At 36.5% G+C, this 23,518-nt stretch overlaps 1 protein-coding gene across 1 annotated transcript in view; it reads left to right on the forward strand.

Annotated features, from left to right (window-relative positions):
* LOC140154513 (dedicator of cytokinesis protein 9-like) overlaps positions 1 to 23,518 on the forward strand; it is a 163,169-nt gene that overhangs the window by 65,047 nt on the left and 74,604 nt on the right. Inside the window, 9 exon segments of the mRNA XM_072177083.1 lie at positions 603 to 821; positions 1,802 to 1,885; positions 2,136 to 2,250; positions 3,327 to 3,362; positions 6,205 to 6,219; positions 9,793 to 9,971; positions 17,619 to 17,886; positions 20,389 to 20,436; positions 22,841 to 22,921. Of these exon segments, the coding sequence (XP_072033184.1) occupies positions 603 to 821; positions 1,802 to 1,885; positions 2,136 to 2,250; positions 3,327 to 3,362; positions 6,205 to 6,219; positions 9,793 to 9,971; positions 17,619 to 17,886; positions 20,389 to 20,436; positions 22,841 to 22,921 (1,045 nt within the window).

Consider the following 23,518-nt stretch of genomic DNA (forward strand, 5'->3'; position numbering starts at 1 on the left):
ATTTTTTGGTATATTCAATTGACTATATTGCAAAAGAGGATACATTTTAAAGTGTTGATGGTCAATGTTTTTTGGTATATTCAATTGACTATACAAATTCTGTAAAAAATGTGTTTGATGCTTAGTCCCCCTTTGGTAGGTACCAAAATGTACTTGGAAACAGATACAACTACCAAAATTTGCACTGTTTTATACGTAGTCCTTCAAATATGGCACACACACATGAGAAACTGCACTTCAAATGCAGACACACAGGAACTGTGGATGTCACCGGTTGCCAGAACGTTCCAGGTTGGCCCAAATTGCATGTTAAAGCATATAAATATGAGTTCGCAGTTACCCGGTATAGGGTGTTGCCCAGTTTGATGGTGATTCCTCCGTGTGGTTGGATAGTAAAAAATGTGTGGGTCCCCAGTTGTATGGTGTTTTCTCAGACGTGTGTGTGTGTATGCGTCCCTGGTTGCCTGCCTTTACAAGTATGGGGTGTTTTTGTGTGTGTGTGCTTCCTGATCAATCAAAAACAACTTGTAAACCAAGTGCACTCCTTTCATATCCATATTAATATTTCATATCTCTCTCTCTCCATCTCCTCCATTATATAGCATCTATGGTTCTTCTTTGCTGTACTCACCAAGAGTATGTCCCAGACGTTGATTAAACAGGACAAACTGAAAGCGCCTAGACACTCACGATTCTCAACTCAATTTGAGAACGGTCTGCGTAACTTGGTGACGTATCTCATGCCAATCATTCTGAAAAAGTACAACGAGCATAGCCAAGAAGCCAAGGAGGCAAACTCACATCTAGCCAAGTTTATCAAGGTAAGAATTCAGGACACTTTGTCTACCACTTATAGGTTAATAAACATGTATCACTTGTTGTGAGTGAAATTGTACAAAATAATGCACACATACATACATGTTGATGCTTCTAATGCACAAGTCCAAAGGGGGGGGGGAGTGCATTAGATGCATCAACATCTCAGTACAAGTGCATTATTTTGTACAATTTCTCGAGCAACTAGTGATACACATTGATTAACCTATTTCATACACAAGAAAAAAATTGTGATTTTTGCTGTTTTGATAACAACATTATCACTAAAAATATTGGAAAATAGAACCAAATATAAATGCACCAACCCGCCCGGAAAATGAATCAATCCTACGCGATGCGAACATGTGCGAAAGCACTGCGTGTAGTACATGGAGGGCATACACAATCAGCACTTTTCTGATTGGCTGCTTTGATATAAGAGTGTATGAATTAGTTGCAATATTAATTTTGAATGAACTCTTTGCAATGGAACAGGTGCCTAGTTAACATCACTTTGGACTGCCTTTGGTTTTGTAAGCCAATGTACACACCTGTAGTATTACTATTAGTACACATTGTTATGCTGCAGTTTCATTACCAACAAGTGCATAATTTCTTATATAGACTGCAGGGTTAGGGACTGAACTGGCAAGTTAAATGTTGTAGACATGGAAAAGTGAGAATAATCCACATGCAATGGACTATTCCAGTTGAAATCTATTCAATGGAAGACATATACCTTAATCTTACACATGGGGTGTAGAATTTAAATTCAGTCACTCGTTCAGGTACCCTATTTGAAATTCATACTGTGTAAGGTTGTGTCTTCCATAGGGGGATGTATGTATTTTAACTGTATTCGCCAAATAATTCCTTCTGCCTTTTGGATATAATGGGTGTTCATTTCATATTTCATTTTTGTTTTAACACCTGTTTCATGATGTCATATTAATGCCATTCATTTCTTTGTTTCTGATAATTGCAGAGTTGCTTTACCTACATGGACAGAGGGTTTGTGTTCAGACTAATCAACTGTTACCTAGATCACTTTGACCCTGCTGACCCCAAGGTAAGGTTATTGCTGACAGCCTTTAATATGCAAGCTGGCCTGTAGTGATTTTCACCAGCATTTTGCTCCAAGGCTGTTTTATCTACAGGACTGTACTGGTATAATACATAAATAGCATGTGATAATGATAACCTTAATTCATTGCACATAGTGTTATACTATATTCGGCCGATTAGCGCCTCCCCCATGATAAGCGCTTCCTATAAAATTTCCAAGTGACTAGAGTGTATATTTTCTTTTCACCACACAGCCATTCTTTGAGATGAAGTTTGACCTACTAAGGATAGTTAGCAACCATGAGCATTACATAGCACTCAATCTTCCTTTACAAAAGAAGAACCAACAACCAGGTCGGCCGATCAAAGGTAAGGTTATCAATGGCTTATGTAGGAATTTAACACCTGGCAATTTCTCATATTTCTCAATGATTTCTCAGATTTGACCAGATCGACGCATGGAAATGTGTGTAGAGATGGTACAGATAATAAAAGTATTTAGATGGTATCACAGTTGTGAATATAGTCACATACCATAACCATTTTGAGTATACCATTTGTAAAATTCTACCAAGTTTTGATTTCAAAATCATATTTAATTTTGCAATTTTATTTTTTTTAATTTGTTTGCATAAACACATATCAAAGAAATCATTTTATGTGTATGTACGAGACTCCATTGCAAAATCGTCATTGCATTCTGCATTTCTTTCATGCTATTGCCAGAGAAGCAGGAGAACTATGATTTGGAATTGTTTGGGATTTACCAGCTACTAAACTCTGATGCTAAAAGCTTTCATGATATCTCAGCTGGGAGGGTCTTGGTCTGGGAACCCACAGGTCCTGGGTTCAAATAGCTGATCATACCATTAATCTCAATCAGTGGGTGGGAGGATATTGGTCTGGGAACCCAAAGGTTCTGGGTTCAAATTGCTGATTATGCCAATAATTTCAATCAGTGGATCAGAGGATCTTGGTCTGGGAACCCAGAGGTCCTGGGTTCAAATCATACCATTAATGTCAATCAGTGGATCATACATCCAGAGGTCCTGGGTTCAAATAGCTGATCATACCATTAATGTCAATCAGTGGGTGGGAGGATCTTGGTCTTGGTCTGGGAACCCAGATGTCCTGAGCTCAAGTTGCTGATCATACCATTAATGGGTGGGAGGATCTTGGTCTTCGAACCCAGAGGTCCTGGGTTCAAGTTGCTGATCATACCATTAATGTCAATCAGTGGATCGGAGGATCTTGGTCTGGGAACCCAGAGGTCCTGGGTTCAAGATACTGATCGTACCATTAATCACAATCAGTGGATCGGAGGATCTTGGTCTCGGAACCCAGAGGTCCTGGGTTCAAATCATACCATTAATGTCAATCAGTGGATCATACATCTGTTTGTTGTTTTATTTCCCTTTCCTTTCACAACCTTCCCATACATGCAGCGCCATTAAATACACCAAATATACGCAGATATCAGGGTGAGATCTTTGTCTCCATGGCTGGCTGGGGAATAACTTCAATACCTAACACTCTATAACTGATTTTGAATCAATGTTTGATTGACGGACTGAATAAAGCAATCAGTTAAGTTAGGGATTGAATTTGCCCCTTGTTGAGTGCCAGTGGTCAGTGTTATCCGTTTTCCATTTTGTGAAACAATTTTAATTAACTATGAGAAGGCGATACTGACCGTTCACGTTTGCATGTCCATTACGAGTTATATCATCATTGTATGTGTATTCATATGTCTTTCTTCCATTAGCTTTTTGTGGTCTTCCATTTTGTCTGGCTTCTCAACATGTTTAATGATGATTGTCCTTACATAGTCTCTTACTCAGAATCTATCAACATGTCTTAACTCTACTGTACAATAAATGTAGTACAAGCACACTATTAACAGGTGTAAGAGACTGACAATCTCATAAATATTAGCATTTTTATATAAGCTTTTCCATATCTATCTATGCCATTTTTCATCCTAATGTGGCAGTGACGTCTGCGTTTTTCATTAGGTGCAGCTTCAAGTAGGTAGCGGATGCTCAAAATGCTGCCGTACGCACACACAAGCTTAAAGACGCTGCATAGATGCGCGTGCGAAACAGCTGCCTCAACGGGTGACGTCCGTGCCACATCAGGGTGAAAAATATTATAGGAGAATATAAAGCAATACCAAATATAATAACTTGTCTGTGAAGACAAGCATGTTGTTTTCAATTTGGAAACAAAGTCAAAATGGGTACGTAAATTCTTGGAAAGAATAAAATATAACCCTACCAGTGGGCTGCAACCCTGTTTATTGCCAGAGCTCAACACATGGGATTGCGAGTTGGGCATGTGACTCAAGTTGTCTGATATTAACACTCCAACCCTGGTGTAGATGTACCATGGAAAAGCTTAATTGCCAAATATATTTGCTGTTTAGTGTAGATATAGTGATACCTTTGCAGAACATATTAGGTGCTCTCTGTACTGCAAAATTCATAATATTTTGAAGGCAATAAGTAACTCTTGATTTTAGGAAAGGCAACACTTTTTTGGTGTCTTAAAATTATTTTAATGCATGTCAGAATTTAAATCGACATTTTAGAAATGCTTGTTCAGAATTTACATATTAACAATAAAAAATTTACAAAAAAGCAAAAAGCGCAGTGATTTTTAGTTCGCTACGCACAGGAACAACGCCGAGATGTTGATCCACAAGCCTCAGCACACCTTTGCAGTATGCAGCCTCAGCACACCTAACATTGCATATTCAAAGCAAAAGTATGAAATGATTGATTTCCAAGCACATGATTGTTCTGTTTTTATCTACTTTTGTTATAACAAATATATTTATTTCAAATTCTGTTTGGATAATGAGTTACTTTTTGTTTTCTGATCATATTCATCTTGCTATCAATTCAGTGTCACTGATTTTATATGTCATGTATACATGTGTGTATAATATATCGTTATGAATTTGGCAGATGACCGAATCAGGATTCATCTTTTTGTTAAAGTCAGGTTACGCATGAATTATTTTGAATTTGAGAATAGTGGCCCAGCACAGCGCTTTTAAGCGCTGTGCTGGGCCAAATGCTTGAAAAAGAGTTTAAAAACTCAAGAGGGCAGCATATAAGTTTTTTGAACTGTGTTCGGCGTCGACCATACTGCGCTGCACCATTAGCTAGCCCTGTATGACGTCCTCTTTCAGTTATCATGCTGAACACTGTTAAAAAATTTATATGTTTGATCCCATGTTCTCTAATTCAAAATAATCTGTGTGTAACATGAATTTATCAAAAAGAAAAATCCTGATTCAGCCGTCTGCCAAATTAATAACGATATGAGATATGTTTCGCTAGATGAAACAAAATTCCTGTTTATTCATGTGATGGGCTAAAAAATGTCTTGTATTGTTTCGTTGTGTCAATTCGTTTTGCGTTTTATATGTATGCTGGTGCAACAAGCAACTAGATACAGCTCAGAGGTACACTTTGATTGAATTGGGGGATGTACAAGAATGACAACCAGTGGCAGAAAGATAAAAACAAACTTAATCTAAAATATAGAGCAAGGAGTGTATCCCCATGGATAGTTTAGTTGCTTGTTGCACACATAGGTGTTGTTTGTGATGTGATCAGTAGAAAAATGTTTGTTGCTGTCCTCACTGATAAAGAAACATGGAAATGTTATAAGGTACCACAAGAAGGTTATTGAAAATTATGCAATGATTAGAAATGAGCTTGCTGTGTAACATTTTACTATTGATCATATGTTTCTAATAATTTCAAGCAAAGTAGACAAATGGGCTATTCCATTCAAAATCTTCAACCCCTCTGTTAAAAAGACTACTATGCAATTCACCCATTTTATGTGCAATTCTAGGTGAATGCTGAGAGTATTTGTTATTGAGATCTAATTTGGTATTAATGGGTTTGTCCCCACTCAGGAATTCTATAATTATTGCTCCATAACCTGTTCATTTTATGAAAATTAATGGATTATACTGTAGAATTTGGATGGAATTCCAAACCTCTTCAAAGGTGCAGAAAATGCTGGGAATATGAAGTAGAATAGCCAGCATAGTGTATGGACTATTCCAGTTGAAATCCATATGGAAAACATGACATTAATGTCCCACACAGGGGGTGTAGATATCAAATGGAGTCACCCATACAGGTAACCCCATTTGAAATTCACACTCCCTGTGTGGGAGATTAAGGTCATGTCTTCCATAGGGGGTGTATGGATTTCAACTGGAATAATTTGCCAATTGTACTGTATGTGTGAATAACATGCATTGTTTTTAAATCTCTTTAACATTGGTGGTGTTTGTAGTGGACAGACTGTGTGGTAAGAAATTAATACTTATAGACCCAATGTGAACCTATAGGCTTTGAATATATAGCCATGCTATAACCAGCTAAAAGAAAACTGCTAATTTGAGCTCGGAATATAGCCATGCTATAGCCAGCTAAAAGAAAACTGCTAATTTGGGCTTGTTTGAAATAAATGCAGATCATGGTAGTTTGAGTTGAACTTTCCACTTCATAATGTGCATTCATAAGAGGATTTGATTTTTCTTACTTTTTTAGGAGAGTTTGAAGATTAAAAAAGATGATCAAAATCATCATTGATCGAACATGTTTGTAAAACATTCTCCTAGAATGCGTAGGAGAAGTAGAATGTCAAATTTTCTTTTTTATTTGCTATAAAAAAAACTGAAACTGCACAAAACATTACAAGCAAAAAAAAATAGCATGCAGCCTCTGGGAAAGCAGTGCTCAAACTTAATACATATATCAATACAAGCTATATGCTATTTATTCAAGCAATAATACCACCTGCTCCATTTCAGTGAGAGTGATGTTGAGGTATCCCACTCATTTGTGGGATGCTATCAGCGTTCGAAATAGGGCCGGTCAGCCGGCCATTGGCCTGTAACTTTTTGGCCTTGCCAGTAACTTTTCTGACTGGCATCTAGTTGCCGGCCCAGCTGGCCGGTAACTTTTTAAGGTCAAGCCGGCTGGCCTGTAACTTTTTGAGGCATATTTCGAACACTGGATGCTATGATCTTAAAACATCCTAATTTCTCAGGGTGCAGTTCTCTAACCTCCAATATGTTTGTACATTCATTGCATGACATTTGAATGAATTGGGTACAAAAACTCATATTCTATAAAGCTTGAGGTCAAATTTTTTATGCAATGCTTGTTATAGAGGTGATTGAACTGTGCCATTGTGTTTGAGACTAATTCGGCTCAGTGTGAATTGCTACCTGGACATACCTCTTACTCAAGTGGAACAGGTGCGTGTATGGAAAAGGTGGCAGGCCTGTCTATTGGGTTCCTGACAATACTTATTGTCAGTGAAGATATCTTAAACTTCCCACAATGCATTTCTTGCCTGTAAGGCCTAGAAAAAGTGTTTGGTCGTGTTACACCAATCAAACAATTTTTTTAGGCCTAAGTCTGAGTTGCTATTCAGTGCAACATGGGTGGATAGTGACAAGAAATACCTCACTTGCAAGGCAAGATAAGGATCAGCTCTGTAAATTAAGGTCATCTTTTGTCACTATCGCCCCATTTTGCACTGAATAGCAAATCGGTACAGGGAACAAATGCATTTTGGGAAGTGTTAGTGATCTTCTCTGACTTACTGTCTTCTAACAAGTGTCTGTCTATACTGTGTGTTGCTTTTATTAATGTCCATTGTAGACAAGAACTAATTATTGTATACTCTTCCTTTCCAATATTGTGATAATTCATTCTGTCCAAATATACTTATGCTGACTTGGTCACTGCGGATTATCATTATTCTCTGAACAACAACATCAAATATACAAAAGGCTATCATTTCAAATATTCTGCAGCACAGGATTGATGTTACTTCGTGAGTGGAATAAGCCAATGTCAATCTTGAATAGATTTGAACATAAGATTACCAGTCTATCCATAAATGAAGCCAAAACAATTAATACGAAATGTTTTACGCCAGGTCATTCAGTTAAATTCATTGTATTTATAACAACAGAACCAAACAGAATTCCAAATTACCAAGCAGATATGAGTACTCTAGATCAGATGTATCTGCACACAATATTTACTTTCAATTCATGATGCAATAACTGCCTAGATGATCTGGGCAAGATGCATTATAGTGTTGTGCATTGGTATATTTTTCCCGCAAAGCATAACAAACCAGTACATTTTGAATCAGAAAATGTAGCCCCAAATTTGGAATTGTTGGAACAGAATATAATGGAACATTCAATCTGCTATTGAATCAGGAGTGGAGTGAACAACATACATGTGCATGTGAACAAGATTTTTTGGACTTCAGAATGTACTTGTACATTTATATTGTTCACTCTATTTCTGAATTGAACATGCTTCTACCAAGTCAACATTAGGTAGCCTAACTCTAGGTGGTTGCAGTGCTAATAACTAACTAACAGCTAATGTTTTTGTCTTAATTACCTACCGTCTTATCATTCCTGCCTTCCCGCTCAATCGCCTGCCTGTATGCCTGCTTCCTACTCCAGCACTGTTACGTTCATCTAAAGACCAATATAAAGGTTGGTGGTGGTAGCAGTAAGATCAACAGTGATTTGAACTGTGGCAATGATTATTTCTAATAGGTCAAGAAAGAATATAGATATCAAAGGTGGAAGCTTTAAACTTGTGCATGTTAATTATTCTTATATTGCCTTTAGATTTTAGCTTAATGAAACATGTGTCATTTAATATTTAACTGAGATATACAAGAATTTAAAATAAAATATGCATCATTTGATATTTCACTGGAATATACAAGAACTTAGGCACTAGACTTTCATTGTCAGCTTTCTATGAAATGCAGCATGCTCTTACGGGAATGGGAATTGGTTACCTTGGGATAAGATATTTGATCAGTTTGGCTAATTCCTAATTCCCTGCATTGGTTATTGTTGTAATTAACCTGTTATTGTTAAAATCAAAACCCTAAATATAATACAAATAAAATATATAGTCATCAATTGCATAATACTGAGGGAACAACCCAAAAGACTAATGACATCCTATAAACTAAAGTAGTTCCGCTAGGGACGGGAGGGGGGGGGGTTAAAAATGTGGATTTTGTCTCTTACAAAATGTCTATGTTATTTTGACTGGTTTCGTTACAGACGGTGAGGAACGGGTCAACTATGAAACAAAATTAGTTACGTTTAAAGGATGTCATGAAACTTTTGGATTATTCCTAATGATTTTAATAATAAAATTATAATAATAGGATTTAAACAATGAATGTGGATAGAATATATATATATATATTAACATAGCAACTTCCAGTCAATGTTTGTGACATAATCACTTAATTCTTGTTCTTAACATTCCCTGTTTCTGAAACCCTTAGTCATTTAGTTATTTACAAAGAGCAAGTCACAGCTTTGCTTTTGTTTGCATATTTATAATAAGAAAAAAGCAAAAGCCATAAGTAGCTTAAATTGACATTTTTAAAAGCAATCTGAAGCTTAACTTTGCAAATGCATAAAATGCTCACTTACGATAAAGAAATAACTGTAGTGTTTAGCTTTGTAAGGCTTTTCTTTACCCAAATGTTATCCTTAACATTTCTTTTAATCAGACAAACAGATAGTATGGTTTTCCCGGATGGTTTTTAAATATCAGTCGTTCAGAGAGAAGTTTCAGAAGGAAGTTTTATATTGTACAAATGATGAAAACATAAATTCAGATCAGACAGATCCAGGAATTTTAAAATGTTCACTCTAATAGGAGGAGGGCTGATGAGATACTGCAACTGTTTGCTTCAAAGTAGGCTGATTATGAATAATATTGCAGACTTTACTGGGACTTGCACCCCTGAGCTCTCTTACTCTCTCTGGTTGATAAATATGTGAAAATCCACCACCCTCTCTCCATATAGATCTGAACTTCATCTATCAGCTGACAGAGGAGTTTTGTCAGAATCACTTCTTAACTGGGTTGTTACTGCGAGAGGTTGGCATGGCACTTCACGATGTGACTGAAGTTAGACAACACGGAATCAAAGTACTACGCAACTTACTGGCTAAACACAGCATGGATGATAGATACTCATCCAAGGTAAACATGTATACCAATAGGGGAAATTCCTTTTGTGCCTTTGTGGTTAATTTCTGCTTCCAACTAGCAAAGAAATAGGTTTATTTAAAAGTTACCTTTTTAGAGTCTTTGTTGAGCAGCAACATAGCTTGTGACACCAACACATCATCTCCATTCAGTGTTGTGTTTACACTGTTGAATTAAAATAAATTTAAAACACAACATTGTAAAACACTGAATAAAGACAGTAATGTTGCATGCTATATTGCTACACAATGAAGTCTCTGAAAAGGTAACTTTTAAATAAATATAAAAATGACAGAGTCCAATATCAAAAAACACCAACATGGCTACTAAGGCTCTCACCTAATAGGTAATTATGTACTCGAGTACCCGATTGGATTTTCGGGCGGGAATACAGGTACTCTATTTGAAATTGAAAAAGTTATAGACCCTAAAATTACTTGTTATTTAGGGTTGGAAACCAGAGAAATGCTGCTACTAAATTGAACAGCCAGGGACGCATTGAATAAATGCATTTGCTAGCTGTTCAAGAGAAGCCAAAGTAATTAAAATGTGCAACTTTATCCAGCTTTAAAAATAAAACTTAGTAATTTAGTAGCAGTATTTCTCCAGTTTCTAACCTTTAATAACAAGTAGGCCTATGTAGGGTCTTTTTTTTTCTTCCAATTTTGGTATAAAAAAAAAATTTATTCAGGTAACCTGTTACTGGAATTTTGACCCGGGTTGGAACTCGGGTACCTGGGAATTGGTATGAGCCTTAATGGCTATGTTATCTCGACACACCTCATTGTATCACTACAGGTTAAATACCACTAATTATGTATTACACGGAATATTCCCTTGATATTATAATCCGGTCATCGTATAGTGCAGACGTGTTTTCAATGAGCTCCGACAACATACAGGTCTAATAATTATTTAATTAATTATTATTCGGAATATATTTTCCTGTATATTTTGCTTCGCTACTATTATTCCACATTGAATATTTACTGTATTTAATTTCATCCTCTTTCTTGGATTCTACTGGACTTATTCTCCTGAGTCGTTTTTTTGGAACTTCATCATGCGTCAATGTTATGACTGCAAGAAAACCAAGAAGGATGTTGGTAGCGTCAATGCGACTACTATTTATGTAATGACTGTGAAGCAATAAGGCAAGGAGCAAAACCAAAGGTAATGGCAACATCTACAAGTAAACAACAAGTTAAGCAGGGTAACCAGTTAACCATCAGCAAAGCTACATCAGCAGTTCTAGCGGAAAATATGGAAGCTATCAACAAAATGAACATCAAGGACCTTAATGGTGTGAACACAAATGTCATGATGCCCATTATGAGGGCAACGCTTTCATCAATTTTGCCAGAGAGTGCAGATCGCACAGAAATAGCCAACCAAACAATTGACATATGCCAGAAACTGAAAGCTCATGTGCATACAAGAAAAAGCAGGCTGGAAGCAACTGAACAGTTGTCGCGATCGCAGAGCATTCGCAGCATTAGCACGCCGTTAAGACCCGCTCCAGTACCTCAGGGATCACCAACTTTAACAACTCCAACTCCAATCCCTATGGCGCGAGGACTTTAACAACTTCTAACTCCAACTCCAATCCCTATGACCCATGAGTAGAATTTCGTGTGTGCCAACATGTCATCACCAACACTTGGAGACACGCGTCAAATCTTTGGAGTGCTCTCTTTGCCAGGAACTTTACCATCGAGATTGTGTAGGGCTTAAACCCTCGTCGAGACCGTCCATGTGGATATGTCCCTCATGTAAACTTATCCCACAAGTGATCAAAGAGTTAACTGAGCGTCAGAGTGCGCAAGAAAAGGTAATATCGAACTTAAGAAATGAGAACTCGACGCTAGCGAAACTTGTACACGAACAGAGTACATTGATCTCAGAACTCTCTGAAACAGCGAGAATACCATCTGACACAACACCATGCGATGTTTCTGGTATCAACACGCAGGAATCTGTCGATTCAGATGATACATATGTGGAATCAGACTCTGGCTTTGAACATGTTGAACATTCGGATCATAATACGCTCATTATTGGTGATTCAATGATTAGAGATTTAAGCGAAAGGGTCTCATCAAGACTAAGGTAAAGTGTATCCGCGGTGGCCATGTCTCAGATTTAAAGAAGGAACTAAAGGACGTGAATATAAGTAGTTTTGATACTGTATTTGTGCACGTTGGAACTAACAATTGTTCATCAGATCATGAGATGCAAGAAGGAATACGCGAATACAAGGAACTTTTAAATGATTTACATGTTTGTGCCCCGACCACCAAGAAAGTCATCTCATCAGTGTGTCCTCGCGTGGACAAGACTGTAAAGCAAGAGCGAGTAAGGAAATTGAATACGGAAATGAAGAAATACGCCGCTGAGAACAATACAGAATTTGTGGATCATGATAGTACTTTCATCGCTAATGGAAAGGTAAATCGCAAACTACTCGGTAAAAAAGGACTACACCTTACTAAAGACGGAACACGCCAACTTCTTGGTAACCTCAACAAGGCCCATGCCTTATTCTACACGCGATCGCGAGGAAAAGCCACAAGCAACGTTAGAAGTAGGCCCAACGAGAACGCGTGCACGTAAGTAGGTCGAATCGCTGAACGCCATTCAACTCACCGCCGGGTTCATCAGCATGATCATAATCGCGGACAATTTAGAAACTCGAATCGCAGAACGGACTCTAGACCTTATAGTGGATGCTTCAACTGTGGAGGCCTAAACCATAATCGCGGTAACTGTAGGTATACTGATCCAGTTGAGTGTTACTCCTGTGGAGATTATGGACATTTATCATATTTTTGTGCCAACCGCTAGAAAAATGGCCATGTCACGCGTGCCGATAAACTGGTTACGGACCTCGGCAAAACGGACCCAATGGACTATTTTTGCTCTTATAATATGTTTAATATCTTAAATGATGAGTTACAAGTAAATGATAATGAGACGCCAATGGTAACTGATAAGGGCCCTAGTGGCAAGGAAAGTAAATTGCATAATGGTTCTAATTCTAATGTGTTTGACAAATGTATTAAGCATGTTAAAAAGGTTGTAGGTCCTTGTAAGCAAAGGTACGTTAACATGGTTAAGAACAACACGTGCAATAATGTTAGTATTATATCAAATCATAGTAGTAACAGTAGCAATATAAATTGCAACGAGGTTATTAAAGATATGAATAGCGTTGATCGTGGTAACAAAAATGCTCGTGCAGAAAACAAGTGCCACAAAAGGCACAGAAGGGGTAAGAATAACAAAACAAGCAATGGTAAAGTAAAAGTTGATTTAAAGATTGCTTTTAACAATGTAAATAGAGTAAATTCTAGTTTGTATGAAATTCCAAAATTCTTAAAAGACAACCAGGTTGACATTTTTGGTATTGCTGAAACATTCTTGAAGAACGATGATAAAGTCAATATTGAAGGGTATAAATGGTTCAGTAAGAATAGACAAACCAAGGGTGGAGGTGGTATCGACTTGTTGTTCGCTAATCATATTGAGATTGTAAATGATGATGTATTTGAGACAAATTCAGATGATTATGAGCGTATGTGGGTGAAACTTAAAGTTGGTATCAATTCATTTATGTATGTAGCGTGTGCTTATTTTCCAGGAGAAGGAAAAGATTCCAATTTAACGGAAGAACTGTACAATCAACTGCTTTCTGAGATTATAAAAATTCAAGAGTCTAATGAAACCGAAGATCCCCATATAGTTGTAATGGGGATTTCAATGCCAGAATTGGGAATAACATTCCTTTTGGTGACCCGATACTTAATAGTAATGGTCGGAAACTAATTAATTTTAGGGATGACTCGATTTAACAATTGTAAATTGCACCCGTAAGTGTATCGGGAAGATTACATGGTTTCGTCACCCCCATTCTTCAACAATTGACTATTTTTTAGTTTCAGATAGTACATATCATTGTATTAACGAAATGATCGTGGATGAAGATCGTAAATTTAATATTGGTAGTGATCACAACATATTATTCCTGAATATGACATTTTGTATTAAGCCAATTAATAATAAGACACATAACAAAAGAATTGTTTGGGATATTAAAAAAGATCAGGATTTCTCAGAATATAAGAACCAGATTAAGTCGCATTTTAATGATTGGCATGTTGATTCTTTTCAAGATCCTGATTCCCTATGGAAAAGTTGGAAAGATAAGCTCCTCTTAGTAGCTAATAATACAATTGGTGTGAAAACTCATAATGGTAAGCAGAAACAATGGTGGGACAAGACAATTGATAATGCCATTAAGGACAGGAAGCGCAGTTGTCAATTGCACCGCAGGTGGGCCTCTTCAGGTTCTGATAATAGAGATCAAGGTGATGCGCTTTGGAAAGACTATATTGATAAAAAGACAAAGGCTAAACAGCTTATTCAAAATCGAATAACGCAAATGAGAATTGATCGCAGTATCAAGATTTCCAAAGAGGGGGTCCATCAAGTAGAGATTTTTGGAAAAACTTGCGCGGGCCAAAACTCAAACCAATCATATTTATGCTTTGAAAGTTCGACTTCTGATAATGTAACAAATGACCGTAAAGTAATGAATCAAACTGTGCTTCAATATTTTCATTCTTTGGGTAAAATGAATAAATGTTTGCATCAAGAGGAGTTCACAAACGACATGAAATGTAATGCTATGTACCTTAGGAATCTTAGCTATGATAGTAGCGACGAAGTTGGTAATGATACGCTCTGTAATATTGAGATAGAACTCGACGATGTGATTGAATCAATTAGTGATGCGCGAAATAATAAGTCGCCTGGTCTAGATTCGATTCCTAATGAACTCATTAAGAATGGTGGAGACTGCCTAGCGAAATCTCTTCATATGTTATTCAAAAGGTTGGTCACATTAAAAAGCATTCCAAAGGAATGGAACAAGGGCATTATTGTACCAATTTTTAAGAAAGGTGACAAGAAAGATCTTAATAACTATAGAGGTATTACTTTAACATCATGCGTGTCAAAGATCTTTAATCGCATTGTATCTAAAGCTATATCCAATTTTCTAGAAGATCATAACGCTCTTTCAGAAATTCAGGGTGGGTTCAGGAAGGATCACAGGTGTGAAGAACACGTCTTCACACTAAAGAGTATTGCTGCGACGAGATTGGCTGAAAACAAGTCAACCTTCCTGGCCTTCCTTGATTTCGAAAGGCGTTTGATACGGTATGGAGAGATGGTCTTCTCTCCATCGCTTGGAAATTAGGCATAAGAGGCAATATTTGGAAACTCATTGATAGTATGTATACTGATGTTCAAGCCAAAGTAACTTTTGGGGATATTGATACAGACTTTTTGACATAGAAGACGGCGTGAAACAGGGCTGTGTGCTTTCCCCAATTTTATTTTGCGCCTACATAAATGAGTTTGCTAAACTTTTAAAAGATTGTAATTTAGGTGTGCGTGTCTGCGATGTAGAAATAGGGTGTTTGTTCTGGGAAGACGATATTGTATTAATTGCCAATGATGCAAATGAACTTCAAAAATGCTGGATGTCGCCTCGTCTTTCTCGCGCACCTGGCGGCTTGGTTTTAATTATGAAAAATCAAGCGTTATGATCATAGGTAAAGAATCCAATAGGAAAGACAGAAACATGCTTTGGAAGTTAGGAGATAGTACCATTTCTACCTGCGATTCATATAAATATCTTGGTGTTCACATAAACAACAATTTGTCCGATCATACACATGTTTCGGAAGTCATTAAAAAGGGTAATCGAATTATTGGGTATATTAAGTCAATTCTTGATGGTCAAGATGATTTTAATAGAGTGTATTATGGGGATATTCTATGGCGCTCTCTAGCCCTTCCGTGTATTAATTATGCTAGCGCAGTGTGGATTTGCAATGTAGCGGATGCCAAGCGTATTGAAAATCTTCAAACACAAATGGCGCGATCAATCCTGAAGGCTTCTCGTAATACCCCTATCGCGCTCTTTACGGGGACTTAGGCTGGGAATCAATTGCTTCTATTCAAGATCGCATCAAGGTAAATTTCTCTATGCGCGCCTTAATTGTATGGACATGCACCGATGGCCAAAATTACTGTTCAATACATTATTAAGTCTTGATTGTAATATCGATCACATTAGATTTAAATGGCTGTCTTCTGTCCGATCCGCTCTAAATAAATGCGATCTAGGCCATCTTTTTGGGTATGATTCCACGGCAAATCCACACTGGGCAAAAACACGTTTTAAAGAAGCTAACAAACAAATGTACGAGTGCACTTGGTATGATAGCGCTAAAGCTAAATCTTCTCTTAATGACTATGTTTTGTATAAGAAAGAATTGAGACTGGAGAAGTATCTTTTGGAAAAAACTGATTTCCGAGGAGCAAGTTTCAAATTTAAGGCACGGTCTAACACTCTACCCCTAAATGGTAGAATTCATTCCTGGAATGTAGGTATGGACGAAAATTGTCCCATGTGCAAAAATGATAAAGAAGATATTCGCCATTTCCTCTTTACATGCACCGCCTTGAATGCTATTCGTTCGGAAGAATTCTCCGAGCTCGAGCGTACTCTTTCGGAACAGAACTTAGAAATGTTCTGGCAAATCTTTATGGCGGGGACTTAGATGTGAAACTGTGCCTTATGTTGGGAACCTCATGGGACCGTGAGAATGTACAAGTCAACAATTGTTTTGATATGTTTTGTAAAAGTTACTTAAAAGCGTGCATGGTCCTTGAGATCCTCTGTCTTGAAAGATATTTAATGTCCATTAATTGTCATGTCATACCAGTATATAATATAATTGTATTTTTTTCATTATTCTATTTTATGTTTTATTTTTCCTGCTAAGGACCCATTTCAAGTCAACTTGGGTTCAGATAGGCAATTTCTTTTCCTTTAATTTTTTTAAGGCCATAATTTTGCATGTAGGCCTATATTCCATTGTATTATAATTCTGTTTCTTATTTATATATAATGTATATTTGTTGTTTTTGAACGCACCGCTGGTTAGGCGTGTGCCACTGATACAAAAGTGTATGTTCCAATAAATAAATAAAAAAATACACGGGTTTCAATGGGAAAATGCCTAATTTCGGGTGGAATTTTCTCATATTCAGAACTCTCACAGTTCAATGCCACTAATATCAGGTGAAACTATATGATTTAGAAGCCAAATGATCAAAATTTCAACATAGGTTGACCTGAGACTTTTCTTGTTTTAACGCACTGAACCGTAAACACCTTAAAATGACAGTGCGCCCTCGAAGCTGAAAGTTACAATATGATAGGGCGAATGTTTACTAAAAACCGAAGCCGTGCGTTTGAATTTTGGTACTATTACAACAAAAATGTCATATAATGAGAGAAAATGTACCATTTTGAAGCATCAAACTCTAAAAAGTACTTTTTTGGCTGTATAACTTGATCAATTTCAGCGATTTTAATGCAGTCTTTTGAATGCCATGAAAACAAATAGTTACTCGTCAGTATTTCAATGTATCGCTGCAGGCCTATTAGTGGTATTTAACCTATAGACACTGAAAAAGCAACAGACTGAAAAATTGATGACAAAAATTCATTTTGTTTAGTCATATCACATATATATAAGATTTGATTTCCATTCTATTTGCTAGCAACATCAATCTAGAATCGCCATCCTGTACCTACCACTCCTGTCAATCATCTTGGAGAACGCGTCTCGTATGGTCAAAGAACCCGCGAATTCATTGCCAGGCAGTAGCATACCCAACTCAGATAGCAGTATTGACCCAACGTTTGATCGGCATATGTCCATGGTGGAGTCGCCGTCTGATCTCAGGCACAATAGTGTATCCTATTCACAGAAGACGAAATCGTTGCAAAGAGATTCAACAGCTGTACTGGATATCATCGCTGGCAGAGGTATGTCAAAGGTCAAGTTAAGATGTTGTTTATGCCAGTTACCTATTTTTGCATTTCCTACAATGCCTAGCACCAGGATTGAAACTACATCATTTACAGAGCGACAAAACCGATGCATGCATGACATATATCATGACATAGCTTCAATCCTAGCATGATGCATTGTGGGATATGTTCAGATTGTCAATTACAATTTATAGGCTGGTGTTCACAAAAGCAGACTAACTTGAATACTGGACTAAAAATGGGTGTTAGTCAAAAATGTTACACCCAAACTTCAATTTGAAGTGATCTTGTTTTGCGTTCTGCAGGTAAAGCACAGGACAAATCTTTGTGTAATACTAAATCTCAAAAAGGTAAATTATTGTTCGATTTTGGGCTCTTTACATATAAATGCTGGAGGTATATACATTAGTTGGCTCACCATGCTGCGACAAACCAAAATGGCGGATTTACCATGGCGTTTTTTTGACCAAAGCAGAAGTCGGTCCTTTTTAGAATACCAACAACAGTCCATTTCATTTGCCAAGTCTCTTGCCTTTCTCGAAGAAAACATTCTGCACATTTTATCGTCATACATATAGATCAGGGATCCAATTCTTGTTCTACAAATATAAAATATTACCAGTAAAAATAAAGCAGGGATGCATGTTTTCTTGCAATTGTGATTAATTAAGATTTCATGCAGCCTGATAATGTTTCTGGTAGTTTATTTCAAATGGCTCACTTACATGTGGCCAAAGGTATTTCAGTCATTTTACCTATGAGGGATATCCCTGATAGGGTTTAAATGAACATCAAACTTACAAAATTGACTCGGTGCAGTATTATACAGGGTATGGCAAAATAAATTAATGTTTTCTATCATGTAAAGAACAAGAGACTTATTGTTAATGTATGCATTTTCATTGGTTATAACTTGTGAATGTTAGCTAGTTTATATGATTTTATTGTATCCTAGCACATGATGAAAGCTAGCAAGAATATGGACAAAGACCTTTTCAAATCAACATCGGAAATGTTTGGAAAAACTGGTCACAGGTGCAACAAAGCATACAGGAGCGTCCTTACACTCGCATATTTTCACAAAAGTTAGAAACGTGCAAGGAGGTTTCAAAATAGTTGGGTTCATGGAACTTAAGTTTCAAAACAATACCCTATTAGACCAAGTGTGTCAGTCCATGAACAAAACAAATTATTTTGTTATTATTCAGTTTTTTCAATCTCCCTTAAAAACATAAACTAAAAAATTGTTAAATCGGTGCATTTGTCAACTCCCTCATAAGTCACACAGATTGAAAAGTTTAAGGTGCATTTTTAAGTTGATGTAATTTGGGAAGTGATTCCTTCCATTGAGTTGGCCAAGAAAAGAAAACTAATTTTTGACTAGGATGTGAACCTGTGACCTTTGGGACTCAAAAAGTCAGTTTTGAACAGGAACACTTCTGGTTTGAAGCCTTTTTGTTGAGATTATCAAAACCTTGGGGAGTCACATAAATATTTTTTGCATCTTAAAAAGTACAAAATGACAATCAAGTATGTAATAGCCAAATACAATTATCCACATTGAATTCAATCGTGAGTTAGGCTTCATCCTGTCGAATGTTTTAATAAACAGAAAGAGATCCAAATGATTCTTGCTATCTTTCAGTCATGTGTTACTGGGATATCATTGTTATTGATGCATCATGGTATAGCATTTATGTATGAGCTGGTGCACCATGGGTAATTTACACTAGCCACTGATGTATCATGGTATCCCATTTATGTTTGAGCAGGTGCACTGTGGGTAATTTGTTCTATGCAGGCTGGTTTTTTGAATGGCTTTTGTTTACTTTCTTGGTAGATCGTCACTGTATGTGTATTTAATCAGTAGTATCATTTCACCTTTTGGATTAAGCCTTAAATTGATTGTTCAAAAATGTCTTAAATGTTCAGCACACAATGCATATAGCACTGTATGTATTTCTTTTCCTGATTAAGGTTTACATGTTTTAAATGTTTATGATTGTCGAATGATAGCGAGATCCAGTGTTGTAAGTCGTGTGCTAATGACATCAAATGTAGAACACATCAAACTGTGCAGTGACACAACATGAAAGACACATCCAGATCCCTATTGCAGCTGCCTGCACTGGTACACCATCACCAAAGGTATTTGCTGGTACTGTGCAGTACCAATGCAGTACCACTGCTGGTGGGTCCTGTGCAGTAGCAGCATTGCTTCTGTGTAGGTACTCTGTGTGTAGTAGTCGGGTACCTTACCGACAGTGTACCTCCGCAGGCATCTGCAATAGGAATCTTGTGGTGTATCAGTAATTTCCTTACACATGTTCCTATTCAGACTATTTATGAACTCGTATCTCAACTATGATATTTAAACCAGTTTTTAATTCATGTGCCCAGGTGAATCTTTACATTGCATTTTGTAACCAACTCTTAGTTTTGATACTAATTCCGTGTTGTGGCCATCAATGGTGCATTCTTGTCTTTGCCTTACAGCATATAACTACAGTGCGGGTACAGCAAACTTAATCGCCCAGAACCTAGGTATACTATGGCTAACTCTGCCTCAATCTAGCTAGCTTGGAGTGGTCCTATTTAACAACTCTATTCCTACCCTGTACTTTGTCCTTTGCCTATCCTATGTTACAGCAAGTTTGTCTCTGTATGTGATTAAATGTAAATTGCCTATCCTTTGTCGTAACAAAGTTGTGTCTTTGTATGTTTTAAATGTACAGTCCCCAAACTATGCTTTTATTCCTACTTTTTTCTTGTTCTACATTTTTCTGAAATCTGTGTGTATTGTTTTCATTCTGTAGTGCCAGTTTACTATGATAGTCAACAATTGCTATCATTTACAAATTAAAATTTGACATCAAAAAGTTCCAACTTGATTTTGGTGCATTGAAATTGTAAGACTGTGAGCAAATAAGCATCCACTGATTGCCCTAAATATTACAACTAAATAATGGAAATAATGGGTTGTTGTTATTTTAATTAGGTTTAAAACAACTTGGTCAGAAACTGCTTTGTGCATCTATCCAATGACCCTTTAATTGGTTAATCTCCATAAAACAAGGTCATTGCCATTTTAAATATTGAGCCTATCAGTACCAAAGTGAAAGACTCAGGTACACAATTCATTGATTCAGCCTCCTAAAACAGGAGGTTACATTAACTCATAGATAATAAGTAGAGCTTGAAATAGGTGAAGTGCAGACAAAGGCTTTACATGAAAAATAATTCAGTAACAGTATGTCCCCACGATTTCAAGCAAATGATTTGGTATTGGATGCAATTTAAAATATTAATAAAAAATATTTTAGTAGACTAATTTTGTTAAGTAAAATTTGATATAGGATCTTGTTCAAATTTTGTAAACAACTTTTAAATTCACTTTGTTTGTTTGTGTGTTTGTTAATTAGTAGTTTGCCAATGTTTGTACCAGTAGTTTACTAATATCCCAGGCTTTCTTGTTGGGAACTGCAGCTTCAATAAATTTCCAGTGTTTGCCTTGTTAACTTACTTTAGATTACTAATGAGCATGTTCATTATCATCTTCACAGCTGATGAACATAACACTGTCATTCATTGCTTTGCAAAAATATAGAGAAAATTTGACTGTCAATGTTTTGATTACAGTGGGCTTGTAAAGCACTTCAAAAGTATGATTGCATGCATTTCTCTTTGATACTTTAGAAAAACCTAATTATAATGTCTAAAATTACAGAAAGTTTGTGTGAATCTTTTTTGGATAAATTGTACCCAGCACTTCTTATAATGGCGAACCCACTTAAAACTTACTACTTGTTATGAACTCCCGTCGTAAAAGCCTATCCCACAATTTACATTGTTATGTTGCTATCTTGGTTTGCTTTTGGAATGTTTGACAGTAATTAATGTTCCTTTCAACTATTACTTTGTATCTTCTTTATGCAATTGGGTCACTTGGGGAAGCATTTTAATAATATGGCGATGGGGGTGGACCTGGATATGTTATTGCAATTATAAATCACAAGGCCTTTCATTTGATCATTAATATGTATGATTGTCTTGTCTTGTGTGTTCTGGGTATTAAGAATCAAACATGTTAGGGATCAGAAACAAGGAGGAGAGTTACTTTAAAGATTATTTAAATTTATGCAAAAGTGCATGAAATGAAAGGTTATATTGAATTTTGAGAAATAGGAAGACGTAGGCCTAAATAATTTCTTTCCAATTAATCGTAAAGGTGTAATGAACAAAATGTTGTAAATATCTTGATAATATTTCTTAAAATCATTCATTAAGGCGTAGTTTGTTGTGATTATCAACTAACAGATAAACTCATTGTCATAGATATCATTGTGGCTTCTGTACAAAGATTACAAAGAGATTTTGGGCTTCTTTTAAGGAAAGGAATGAAGAAATTTGACATGAAATGTATGAGCTATCGCACAACAAGGACATTACATGGACTGGTTTAAACTTCAGGAGTTTGTTATTAACCCCATGCAAACTACCTGCTGATTGGCCAAAATAAATATTGTGTCCAATTTTGAACCAATCAAGGATAGTATTAATAATAAGATCATTTGCTAATGCAAGTTTTAACCATAAATAGTTTAAAGCCTAGTCATAATTGGCCATTGAAATGAGCATTTCAAGTTATCAACCAATCAGAAATGCTGTTAAATGACCAGATCTGATGCAAACTTGCCCCATGATTGAAGGAGCAGAGTTAGGAATAGATATCTTTATGGATCTAAAAAATATTTCAATCAAAATTTCCATCATAACTATTTTGTTTCAATTTGAAGCCACAATGATACATAGAAGCGTAGAATCTTAGAAACTTAGAAACACTGTACCATATCATGTAAGTGTATATAACGAATGTATCTTTAGACACCCGCCATGTAATCTTTTCACTGTGATCATCATCATCATTCATGTATGTGCCAACCTACAGGCGTACGCCATTCCATGTCTATTCCTACGCTACCAGATGGTGGTTCCTCCGTTACACCGCAAAGACGCATGAGCACTGGAGGTTTGTAGTCCATACATACATATTTTTAATACATTCCTTAATTCATTGTAGAATTATTAACAGTTTTATAAACATCCATGCTACACATTATCTATCGGGCTATTCCAGTTGAAATCCATACACCACTGTTGGAAGTTATGATCTTAATCATCCACACAGGGGGTGTAACTTTCAATTGGGGTTACCTGAATGGGTGATTCCATTTGAAATCTACAACCCCTGTGTAGGAGATTAAGATCATATGTATCACAGGGGGTGTATGGATGTCACCTAGAATAGCCCAGTTGTGGCGCTAATTGCTCAAGTTATAAATGTTATAGAATTAGAGGAAACATTTGTGTGCAGCATGGAAGTTTAAAACTGTTCATTTTATCTTTTTTTCTAGAAATGCATGATTGAATCTTAGGTGAATGAGGAACTAGCTATATCCAAGGCTTTTGCATTTAAACAAATCTTTTAGATTTTAGAGATTGTATAAAGTCCCAATTTATTTTTCCAAAAACTTTTTTTGTCTTCATCTTTGGTAATTCAAAGGGGAGGACTTTTGCAAGATAAACAAACAGGCTTTGCAAAGGTCTTGCATGAAATTTACTCATA

Source organism: Amphiura filiformis, chromosome 6, assembly GCF_039555335.1.
Source record: "Amphiura filiformis chromosome 6, Afil_fr2py, whole genome shotgun sequence".
NCBI lineage: Eukaryota > Metazoa > Echinodermata > Ophiuroidea > Amphilepidida > Amphiuridae > Amphiura > Amphiura filiformis.